Source organism: Oncorhynchus tshawytscha, linkage group LG30 (assembly GCF_018296145.1).
Source record: "Oncorhynchus tshawytscha isolate Ot180627B linkage group LG30, Otsh_v2.0, whole genome shotgun sequence".
Classification (NCBI taxonomy): Eukaryota; Metazoa; Chordata; class Actinopteri; order Salmoniformes; family Salmonidae; genus Oncorhynchus; species Oncorhynchus tshawytscha.
Genome location: NC_056458.1, coordinates 9,778,033 through 9,790,695, shown reverse-complemented (window position 1 = coordinate 9,790,695; position 12,663 = coordinate 9,778,033). Strand labels below are relative to the sequence as shown.

At 44.2% G+C, this 12,663-nt stretch overlaps 1 protein-coding gene across 1 annotated transcript in view; it reads left to right on the top strand.

The window, feature by feature from the left end:
* LOC112228791 (gamma-aminobutyric acid receptor subunit alpha-3) overlaps positions 1-12,663 on the top strand; it is a 160,591-nt gene that overhangs the window by 30,030 nt on the left and 117,898 nt on the right. The window contains exon 2 of the mRNA XM_024394434.2: positions 7,270-7,376. Within this exon, the coding sequence (XP_024250202.2) occupies positions 7,291-7,376 (86 nt within the window). The 5' untranslated portion in view covers positions 7,270-7,290. The remainder of the gene's footprint in view (positions 1-7,269; positions 7,377-12,663) is intronic.

The following is a 12,663-nucleotide window of genomic DNA, read 5'->3' as shown; positions in this document are numbered from 1 at the left end:
CTCTGATGGCTAACGATCCAGAATTAGTCGTAATATAGGCCCATTAATTTAAACAAAAACGCTGAGAGAGAGAACAATTAAACAAAGTCATTCGGTGGTCAGCTGGAATGAAGATTGGGGATGCCCTTCTAAAGTCTTTCAGCACATGAGGAGTGCAGTCATCAGGAACATAGGCACATGTGGTGAAGGAGAAGGAACAGACCTGAAGAGACGCATCCTGACTGAGTACTCGTATCATTAACATCTCACGTCTGTTGACCCTTCCTCAGATCGTTTCTGTTCCCTACCCCTCGTAACAGAGAACATTCCTATTTCCTTGAGGAAGATCTGTGTTTGTTCCTCGATACGTAAAGCGGCGAAGGGATGGGATGAGGGTCTCACTCTCATCAATGCAAAACGGGGAGAGGCTGGAAACCAAGACACAGCTGCTGTAAGCAGTTAGCTGTTGTCGCTCCAGTGTCCACCCATAGAGCAGAGCCATGGTGTGAGAACAGGGGTGTGATGCTGACCAGTGACCAGGCCAACACTGACCCACAGAGCAGAGCCTGCATTGTGAGAACCGGGGTGGGATGTCAAACTGTAACCAGACAACTAAGGATCCACACAGCAGAGCCACAGTGAGAGGACAGGGGTCTGATGCCGAGACGCACTGCTTCCTCAGTGTTCCCTATCCTCTTAAAGCACCTCAGATGGGATGACACTGTCACAAAAGGCACGTCTTTTAATGACGGGTCGTTTAGATAAACATTTATCTTACTTTTGTCCTCCGTACGTGGCCGTGGAGCTCTGAAGGAAAGCCAGCCCCACTGGTATTTGACTATTGACACGTGCCCATGGAGATAAAGCGAGCTGAGGTTTTTGACCTTTTGCTCTGATGGTTTGACAGGCTACCGGCAGGGAGATGTCAATTTTTTTTTTGACATGTACTCAAATCAAATCAAATTGTATTTGTCACATGCGCCAAATGCAACAGGTTGAGACCTTACAGTGAAATGCTTACTTACAAGCCCATAACCAACAATAATTTAAGAAGTTAATTAAGAGAAACTTTGAAAATAAAATTGAAAATAAAAGTAGCAAATAATTAAACAGCAGCAGTAAAATAACAATAGCGGGGCAATATACAGGGGGTACCGGTACAGAGTCAATGTGCTGGGGCACCGGTTAGCCAAGGTAATTGAGGTAATATGTGCACACACACACACACGGGTTAGAGAATTGAGCCTTGCCACTATTTGGCAAGATTGCACATACCAAGGCAGATTTGTTCACACCCTCAGAAAATGAAGAGGCGTCAGAAAGCACTCATTGTTGAATTATATATACTTTGTAGAGGAGGTTTGTGACAGTATGTGGCTTCCCTGTTTGCTTTGTCATGAAGGAATATGTCAACAGCTAATCTTATGATCAGAGTTCTGTAGACACAGAACATGAAATATCAGATAAACACTTAACCACCTTCTTAGAAGTCACTTCTTATTTTTACAGTGTAAAGAAGTCTAAAGGCTTTGCAGCGGTGCCAGAATCTCAGGGAGAAGAAATTAAAACTAGAACAGATCAATAGGGTAGATGAAGGACTTTGTATTTACCATGCTGCTTCTACCTCCCCCATCTCAAAGAGTAGTAATAACTGCATTGCCCCCCTCCTCTCGGTCTCCACTTCTCCCCCACACACCCACTCCTCCCCTCTTCTTCCCTCCTGTCCCACCCCCCTCTCTGTCTCTTTCTCTGTCTCACGCACACAGTGATGACTGATGAGATGCATGTAATTTCGAGCTAGAATCTGCTGCATATCCCATCAGTCCCTTTGCTCTGGATAACCTCTTACCCTCGTTGCTTTTGGGTTGTTTTTCCAAAAAGACCCACCCGTTTACATTTACCTTGTAAGCAACGCAGTATTTATGTTGTGACATTTATAAAATGGCGTTTCTTGGGATTTTTCAGAGCTATTCCCCAGACTTAGCTTTTTTTGTCTTGTTGCCAGGTGCCTCAGTCATTACATTATTTATGTTTGTTCGTACTCTATGCATGTGTGGGTGATTCCAGTATTAATCCTTACAAATCTCCTACACTGTTGGTGTGTCTGAAGAAATGGGTGAATAACAGCAGCTTTAGAAACTAACCTTTGGAGGGGAAAACACAGGAACCGAATGCTGTAACTATCATGTTTCAGGTAAGACCCACATGCAGACTGTGTAGAAGTAACAATGTTTATTACAGCAACAGGGGCAGGCAAACGACGGGTCAAGGCAGGCAGGGGTCGATAATCCAGAGTAGTGGGACAAAGGTACAGGACGGCAGGCAGGCTAAGGTCAGGCGGAGGTCGGTAATCCAAAGTAGTGGGGCAATGGTACAGGACGTCAGGCAACCTCAGGGTGGGCTGAAAAGGTTAAAACAGGAACAATCAATCGACAGGAACAATCAATCGACAGGAACAGAGGGAAAAACACTGGTAGGCTTGACGAAACAAACTGGCAACAGACAACCAGAGAACGCAGGGATAAGTACCCAGGGGATAATGGGGAAAATGGGCGACACCTGGAGAGGTGTGGAGACAATCACAAGGACAAGTGAACCAGATCAGGGTGTGACTACCCACTTCCCTCTAGGAATGCCACTTGGCATCCTACCTGGGCGCATACCTGATTGAGCGCGGTGCCAGCGTTGGAACTTAGAGATGAGGCCTGGGTCCAGGATGTCCCTAGCAGAGAACCAACACCCTCTCCTCCGGGCTATAACCCTCCCAGTCAACCAGGTACTGGAATCCCCTGCTCCGAGGTTGAACCTTCAAGAGAAGTCTCACTATGTACACTGGTCAGCCGCCGATGAGACGGGGGAGAGGGGTGGCCTGAAAACAGGGGACAAGGGGCAGTAAGACATGGTTTTAACTCTAGACACAAAAAGTAGGAAACATACAGAGGGTACGGAGCTTTAGAGGACGAACAGCATCGGGGCTAATGATCTTGGAGCGGGGAGAAAGGTCTCGGCTTCCATGGGTGTAGCCACAGCACTATAGGGGCATTCCAGTGCCTCAGGCTTCATCTTCTTGGATACCGGTCGGTGCTGAGGAAGCGAAGTGGCCCAGGCCTTACTGAAACCCTCCCAGAGGTCCTGGTACTCTGCAGGGCTGGTGTAGGGGTCCGGGGCAATTTCCAAGCTCCCAGGAAGACGTCCCGGGGCAGGCAGAGCTGACTTCAGACAATGAGTGTGGCAGGATGGGCTCAAACCCACGATGGCACCAGTAGCCCAGTCAATAGAGGGATTGTGTCGCTGGAGCCAAGAGAATTCCAATACTACGGGAACCTTCAGAGGCTCAACTAGAAGGAATTTGATCGTCTTGCTGTGGTTCCCTGACACTCATATGTTGATGGGGTGGTATATTGGGTGACCCGGCCTAGAAAGCGCCCGTCCAGCGCTCTAACATCCATAGGAATGGAGAGGGGTTGAGTGGGGATGCCCAGCTCTGAGGTAGGTAACATCTATAAGACATATCGGCGCCCAATTCGATGAGTACCTGGAGAGACTTGGACTGGTCACCCCACAAAAGGGTGGCATGGAGAGGGGGGCAAGTAAGGGGAGAAGAACAATTCTCTTTAAGACCCAGTGTATTCACTCCAATGAATGAGATAGGTCTCTTGAAGGGACAGGTATATACAAAATGACCGGCAGTACCGCAATACAGACAACTCTGGGTGTCAAGTCTGTGTACGCGTTTGGCAGGAGACAGCCTAGTCCTGCATCGGCTCGGGAAAACATGAATTGGCAGTTTGAGGATCTTGGAGGAACTCGGGTATGCTCGGATCCTCTCGGGGACGTAGACGCCAGGAACTTCCAGAGCTCCTCAGATGCAAGGTGGGATCCTTGAGTGAGCAATTGCGACCACAATCAGACCTCTTCTCCCTCCTACGTTCCCGTAGCCGACCATCGATCCGGGTGGTTAAAGCGATGAGTGAGTCGAGATCCGGTGGTAGCTCATCGCTTTCTTCCGCCGATAACAGTGCTTCCAGGCACCCTCCGCTGCTGGCATGTGGAACTCCACCGCATAGTCTGCTGCACTGAGGGAGTCCTGCCGAAGCTGGAGTAACTTCCGGGCAGCCTCTCTCCCGGACACCGGAGCCTCAAACTTTTTTCACCTCTGCCACTAATACCTCCATACTGAAGCAAATAGCTGACTGTTGTTCCCAAACGGCCGTAACCCAGGCGAGGGCCCTCCTGGACATCAGCGAAGTACGCTATCTTAGAGCGGTCAGAGGGGAAGGAGGAAGGCTGTAGCTCCATGACGAGGAAACACTGAGCGAGAAACGCCCGACAGGTGCCCGATTCTCCATCAAAGCACTCCGGGGGAGGTAAGTGGGGTTCCTGGGAATCCAGGGTGAAGGCACCACTACCAACCAGGTTACTGAGGGGCTGAGAAGTTACTGTCGTGGTAGGCTGCCAAGTAGGCAACCCACAGACTTGCTCCCGCAAAATGTCCAATGCTGAGCTGTGACCTGGAAACTCCTCATACTTACCAATGGTGGCTCCTTGGGAGGAGATGGCATAGCAGAGCTGGTCCAAGTCTGCTGGGTCAGTCATGGCCAGTTCATACATGTAAGACCCAAATGCAGACTGTGTAGAAGTAACAATGTTTATTACAGCAACAGGGGCAGGCAAACAACAGGTCAAGGCAGGCAGGGGACGATAATCCAGAGAAGTGGGGCAAAGGTACAGGACGACAGGCAGGCTTAGGGTCAGCGCGGGCAGAAAAGGTCAAAACCAGGAACAATCAAAGACAGGAACAGAGGGAAAACCGCTGGTAGGCTTAACGAAACAAAATGAGTTGGCAACAGACGAACAGAGAATAGAGGTATAAGTACCCAGGGGATAATGGGGGAAAATGGGCGACACCTGGAGGGGGGTGGAGACAAGCACAAGGACAGGTGTAACAGATCAGGGCGTGACAGTAGCCTGCTGCTTGGGTGAGAGAAATTACTCAGTATTTATGCTCCATAGCTGTTGTGCTGCTGCATATTGGGCAGAAAAGCAAATAAATTCCCTTGTCTTCACTGGTTTTGGCTCACGCAGCAAGGAAACACATTGGACTTGTTTCATCTGTAATTTGAATAATTTGCTGTTGTTGGCGAGTCCATGTTTACCTACACTGTCTCCAAGTGCTAAAATATTCATATTAGTTTTGTCTTCATTGCATCTGAAATATGAGTTGCTCAGAGCTGACAGTAAAGATTATGTTTGTCATCAATCTCAGCAGGACTTAGTACTACAGTATTCACAAGCAAGGTGACTACAAAGGTTAAATCCCACTGGGGTAGGTTACTATACCTCTAACCATTGAAGAGCTTTGGCATTTACCATGGCTTGGGACATAAACATGACTTATACAGTACAATATGGAAGGCCCAAAGCTTCCATTACTAACAACCTATAGTTTTATACTATATACAGTGCATTTGGAAAGTATTCAGACCACTGGACTTTTTCAAGATTTTGTTACGTTACAGCCTTACTCTAAAATGGATCAAATACAACATTGTCCTAATCAATCTACCCACAATACCCCATAATTAAAAACAGAAATGCATTATTTACATAAGTATTCAGATACTTTGCTATGAGACTCAAAATTGATCTCAGGTGCATCCTGTTTCCATTGATCATCCTTGAGATGTTTCTACAACTTGATTGGAGTCCACCTATGGTAAATTAAATTGATTGGACATGATTTGGAAAGGCACACCTATCTATTTACAGTTGACAGTCCATGTCAGAGCAAAAACCAAGCCATGAGGTTGAAGGAATTGTCGATAGAGCTCCAACACAAGATTGTGTCGAGGCACAGATCTGGGGAAGGGTACCAAAACATCTCTGCAGCATTGAAGGTCCCCAAGAAAAATGGTTAAATGGAAGAAAAGTTAAGTGGAAGAAGTTTGGAACCACCAAGACTCTTCCTAGAGCTGGCCGCCTGGCCAAACTGAGCAATCGGGGGAGAAGGACCTTGGTCAGGGAGGTGACCAAGAATCCCATGGTCACTCTGGCAGAGCTCCAGATTTCCTCTGTGGGGATGGGAGAACCTTCCAGAAGGACAACCTTCTCTGCAACACTCCACCAATTAGGCTTTTATGGTAGAGTGGCCAGACGGAAGCCACTCCTCAGTAAAAGGCACACTTTGACAAAAGGCACCTAAAGGATTCTCAGTCCATGCGAAACAAGATTCTCTGGTCTGATGAAACCAAGATTTCATCAATTTGGCCTGAATGCCAAGCATCATGTCTGGAGGAAACCCTGCACCATCCCTATGGTGAAGCATGGTGGTGGCAGCATCAAGGTGTGGGGATGTTTTTCAGCAGCAGGGACTGAGAGACTAGTCAGGATCGAGGGAAAGATGAACGGAGCAAAGTACAGAGAAATCCTTGATGAAAACCTGCTCCAGAGCACTAAGGACCTCCGACTGGGCCATGGTTCACTTTCCACCAGGACTCCAACCCTAAGCACACAGCTAAGACAATGCAGGACTGGCTTCGGGAGAAGTCCCCGAATGTCCTTGAACATCGAACATCTCTTGAGAGACCTGGAAATAGCTGTGTGACGCTCCCCCTCCAACCTGACAGAGCTTGGCAGGATCTGCAGAGAAGAATGGGAGAAACTCCCCAAATACAGATGTGCCTAGCTTGTAGCGTCATACCCAAGAAGACTCAGGCTGTAATCATTGCCAAAGGTGCTTCAACAAAGTACTGAGTAAAGGGTCTGAATACTTTATGTAAATGTGATATTTCAGTGTTTTATTTTTTATAAATTAGCAAACATTTCAAAAACACAATTTTTTCTTTGTCATTATGGGGTATTGTGTGTAGATTGATCAGAAAATGTTTTTTAAATCAATTTTATAATAAAGCTGTGCCGTAACAAAATATGGAAAAAGTCAAGGGGTCTAAATACTTTCGGAATATACTGTATATCAACTCAAAGCATTTTGGCTTACGTCATGTGTGTTCTTCATAGCAGCACACACCCTTATTGTTCTTTAAAGCTGTTTACAGTCTTTTTATCTCTCTGTTGTTACGGCCATTGAGGAAAACTGCCTGCCTGTCTGTGTGTCTGTGTGACAAAAGCTAGTCATCAGGCAATCCATTTAGATCCAGGTTCCTTTAGCACACCTGCCAGTGAATGATGTGTTTATTAGACGGTGCGTTCTGCTTTCCAGGCCTGGAGATGCATATTGATCTGAGGTGTTACTGCATCACCAATCTTTTCTTCTTTCTCTCTTTTCTGCAGGGTTTTGGGCCGTAGTTTGAGATGGCTGCCACTCTCCGGAAACTTGCAGTATTTGTGTCAGGCATGTGGATCTGCCTCCTGCTCCTCAACCCCTTTCCACAAACCGGGTAAGATGACTCATAGTTCTCTCCCTTCTCCCCCCTAGCTCTCTCCCAATTCCAGACACTTGCTCCTCTCCACCTCCTTTTTTCCTCTTGTCCTCTTCTGTCCCCCATTTTGAAGCTCTAGGGATGTGTTGCAGCTAATGCATTCATTAATAAGGCTTTAGTACTGTAGCCAGGCTTTATGAGCCGCAGAATGCCATTTTGGAGACCCAGTGTAAATCGCTATTGGATTTCTAGTGGCAAAGCGATGCTCAATCAACCTGGAGGAAGGGAAGGCTGGCCTGCCGACAGAGCTTTGGGGAGACCTGAGGGACGGTGAGACAGGGCTTAGCCCAGATTGTTTTGCCATGGTGCCAGTCAGCTCTCACTGCCTATTAGCAGCACACAGAACTGGTGAATTTCACATTTGTAAAAAGATGTACAGCCAGGAGGTTATTTCCAAGACATGGCCATACACAAGGCCTAAGATCACTATGGTATTCCTACTGAGTCCACTTCCCCAGTGCAGTGTGCTGCATGCTCTAACCTTGTGTATCCATTTCAAACCATGAGCAAGGTTCCCTAGCCTACCACAAGCTTTTTAGAACTAGTGACTGAACTATTACTCACCACTGTTACTTACCCTTACTGACTCACACAGCAACTAGCATCTACCCATCTCAACTCATTTGTTAGCCATCCCCCATTATCAAAGCATTCCCTTGGTTCGCTACATGTCGTGATGTCGTGACTTTACTTCTATTCATCTGATGACTGGTATATTTATCTAATCAACTAACTATGTTTCATTGTAACTAATTAGGATTTGGGGCACCACGAGAGCGGTTGTTGTTGGGGCAAGGCGTTCCCCACAGGGAACTCCACCCCCCCGTTCAGCTGAAAAGGTGGCGCAGGGAATTCATAAATATTCTTTAGAAATATTTACCTTCCACACATTAACAAGTCCAATACCTCAAATGAAAGATAAACACCCTGTTCATCTACCCATCATGTCAGATTGTTAAAATGTTTTACTGCGAAAACACAACATATATTTATGTTAGACCACCACCATGTTCAGAAATTCCTCCAAAATATCCAGAGAAATTATAGAAAGCTACGCCAGATAACAGAAATACTCATCATAAACTTTGACTAAAGATACATGTTCTAAATATCATTAAAGATACACTGGTTCTTAATGCAACCGCTGTGTCAGATTTTTTTTTTTACGTTATGGAAAAAGCCTAACATTGCAATAATCTGTGACGGCGCTCAGACGTATTTCTCCGCCATGTTGGAGTCAACAGAAATACAAAATTACAACATAAATATTCCTTTACCTTTGATGATCTTTCATCAGAATGTAGTGCAAGGAGTCCTAGTTCCACAATAAATCGTTGTTTTCCATAATGTCCAATACTAGTGTCCAAGTAGCAGCATTTGCTATCACTTTCAGCTCACGTGCCCAAAACCTGACTTCTGGTCCAAGATAACTTGCATGAAAACTTCCAAAAGATATATTCCAGTTCAACAAAACTGGTCAAACTAAGTACAGAATCAATCTTCAGGATGTTATAATCATATATATCCAATAACGTTCCAACCGGATCATTCGTTTTCATCTGGGGCTGAATGGAACAGCCGTAGGACTCAGAGAGAAATGGGACTCACAGAGAAATGCGTCACAGCAAAATGGCATTCTCTTGCGACACCGACTATTTTCCCTCCCATCAGGTCAAAGTTCACAGCACATGCTCCATTACACGTTCTACTGAATGAGGACATCTGGTGGAAGGCGTAGGAAGTGTTTCCAGATCCATAACTTATTGGGAAGGGAGGGGGCGATGACGTCAAGTTGCCCCAACTTTCAGAATTTCAAAACTTGTTTGGAAGATTGCCTGCACTATGAGTTCCGTTATACTCACATACATAATTCAAACAGTTTTAGAAACTTCAGAGTGTTTTCTATCCAATAGTAATAATAATATGCATATATTAGCAATTTAGGACAGAGTTTGATGCAGTTCACTATGGGCACGGAATTCATCCAAAGTGAAAATACTGCCCCCTATCCCCAACAGGCTTTAGAGTCTTCCGAATTAAACTCTAAAGTCTTTACCTATCACATCCATAAAACAGTCAACGTATTAATCACAACCAAGTATCATATCATCATTCTGAACAGTCGTAACCTCCTGCAATCTGCAAAAACCCAAGCCTTACTTATGATTCAGTACTACATCAATCGGTTTAATTATTTATTTACTAGTGTCACGCCCTGACCATATTTTGCTTTGTATGTTTATATGTTTTGTTTGGTCAGGGTGTGATCTGAGTGGGCATTCTATGTTGGATGTCTAGTTTATCTGTTTCTGTGTTTGGCCTGATATGGTTCTCAATCAGAGAAAGGTGTTAGTCGTTGTCTCTGATTGGGAACCATATTTAGGTAGCCTGTTTTGTCATTGTGGGTTGTGGGTGATTCCGCTGCAAGCTTGTAAGGCTCTGATTGTTCTACTGTTGCTATCCGGTGACCCATCGTGTAGTCCTGAACATAACTACAGAGCCCACTCTGCTTCCACTCGCTATGGAAGATTATTCTTTGAAGATAGGCTAGCCAGCTGTATCAATGGTTCTCAGTGGGGTGATGAGAGTAGTAGACTATGATGGTTTGAAGAGTAGTAGAATGGCCCCACTTAAATTCGCTTTTCTAGATACTTTACTTGGGACATATAATCAGCCATAACCAGTGATGGTCCGGGAGGTGACTTTATCGTCTCTACCTCGTGTTGAGATTTCAAACCACTTTGGACGGGAACTGCAGCTACACGCCTCTCTGGTCTGAATGTTAATTTCTTTACCAATCCTTTTATACACTCTGGTCGAAAGGGACGGTTCCATCAGGCTGACACCCTCTCTGACCTCACTCGGGGCGTGGTTACTTACTGTGCAAAGTTTATAGAAAACGAATGATCTCTGATGGCTCCTAAAATCACATCCATATCTTAACAAAAATACATTCATCATGTTTTCATATTTCATGCACAACGTAGAGAATGGAGATTTTATACATGTAGTGTATATACTTTAAGTTACAGTATTTCCTTTATAACATTTTTAATGACATCACAAAATAACAACCCATATAACATTATTATTCTTTAGATCTCCTTTGACCACCCCCCCCACGTTCTATGTTAGAAATGTTGTTCCAGTATTCGCTTTACAACGTATTAGAGTTTCGACAGGGAAACGTCTGTGAACAAATGCACATTCCTGTGTGAATTTGGAGAGGGAGATAGCTGAAAGTTCTAATCCCTGATTTACAACACGTTGTGAACTGTCAACCCCCCACCAGCTCCCCTCACACCTCTGCGGGGTAGAGGGGGTCTGGCCGAAGTCATCCACTGAAAAGCTGATCCGATCTATCTGGGTCCTCACAGGACAGTCATGACAGAGAGATTTCTCTCCATCCATCAAATAGAGTCATACAAAGCAATCAACAAGTTTACAGCTATCAAGATTTGGAATTAAAACTTTTCTTAATAAAAACGTTGTGTTGCTGATTGAATAACTTCAATCATCGTTTATTTGGGAATTTCCAGGTAATTCAGAGAATTACAAATACATTTTATCAGATCGATTGTCCAAAATTGTCCCCTCCTTTCCATAAATACAGTATATATATTGCATGGTAGTGTGCATAGTTTGTTATGCCCATCATGTACAACATACTATACGAAAGCATGGCTGTACAATAAGCAGTAATGCAGACAATGTGTTTGATGGTATATTATAGTTGTGTGTGCAGGTGTGTGGTCACAGGCATACGCGCATGACGACTGCCTTCATGCTAACACTAAGTCCTACAGTCAGGTATTGATTGAAATGTCCCTATTCAACCCTGTACTGAAGGGACTGGGTGTGCACACACAGGGAATTAGATTTGGGAGTGGAGGAGGAGGAAGAGGGAGTTGGGGGGAACTAGGTTGCAATCCAATTCGGCACCACACACACACACACATACACACAGATACACACACACAATATTCAAGAGTGATTCATTTTAACTGTGTCAGCAAATAGTGAAAAAAAAAACTGATCTTATTTAATGTGTAGAGTAGTGATTCATTTTTACACTGTCAGACAAATCATTCATATAAAAGAAAGATGGACTGGATCTTATTTAATGTCTTCTCAAATTCACCCTTCGAAATCCTATCGTTTGACTATATCGTCTTCTCATTCATATACACCCTTCAAGAAAATCCCACCCTTCAAGAAAATCCCATCGTTTGACTATATACGTCTTCTCATTCATATACACCCTTCAAGAAAATCCCATCGTTTACGACTATATACGTCTTCTCATTCATATACACCCTTCAAGAAAATCCCATCGTTTATGACTATATACGTCTTCTCATTCATATACACCCTTCAAGAAAATCCCATCGTTTATGACTATATACGTCTTCTCATTCATATACACCCTTCAAGAAAATCCCATCGTTTGACTATATACGTCTTCTCATTCATATACACCCTTCAAGAAAATCCCATCGTCTTCTCATTCATATTTATGACTATTTACGTCTTCTCATTCATATACCCTTCAAGAAAACCGTTTTGACTATATAGAAAATCAAGAAAATCCCATCGTTTACGCCTCCATTATTTGGTTGATTTGCTCTTTTTGGAAAATGTAGGATGCATTCTTATTTTTCAGACATGCTGACAGTCCAGTCCTGGTTGCAATGCAGATTTTTGCTTTGTGCGTGCAAAGAAAAACAACTAATATCATGTTGATGACAAAAGCTATAACATTTACATGATGATGATTGTGATGATGATGAGGAAGATAATAAAGTTGATTATGGTTGATTGCTGTTCTAAACACCAGTAGCTCCGTTATTACCTCTGCATAACAAGTAGTGGCTCTCCCTGTTACTTATGTAAATAATTCAGATGATTAAAAAACAAACAAGCCCAAAGAGAATAAACAAGGCATTTAAAGAGACAAATTGAGGCCTTGGAGGGGCTTGTTTCGTGGCTCTGCTCACTTTGTTTTCCTAAATACATTTCTGGTGACTTAAGTGAGGAACCTAAATAGTCCTTATTATTCCGATGACCCATTTCTCTCCCTCAGTATCAGAACTGAATGTGAAATACTCTGGCCTCTGATAAGCCTCCCTCTCTGATCCCCCACTCTTTTGTTGCATCGTCTTTCTCCAACTAAGTTGAATTTTGACTTCCCCCTGGGACGTACCAATAAACCCGGGTATTTATTATTACTTCCTAATGCGGTTAT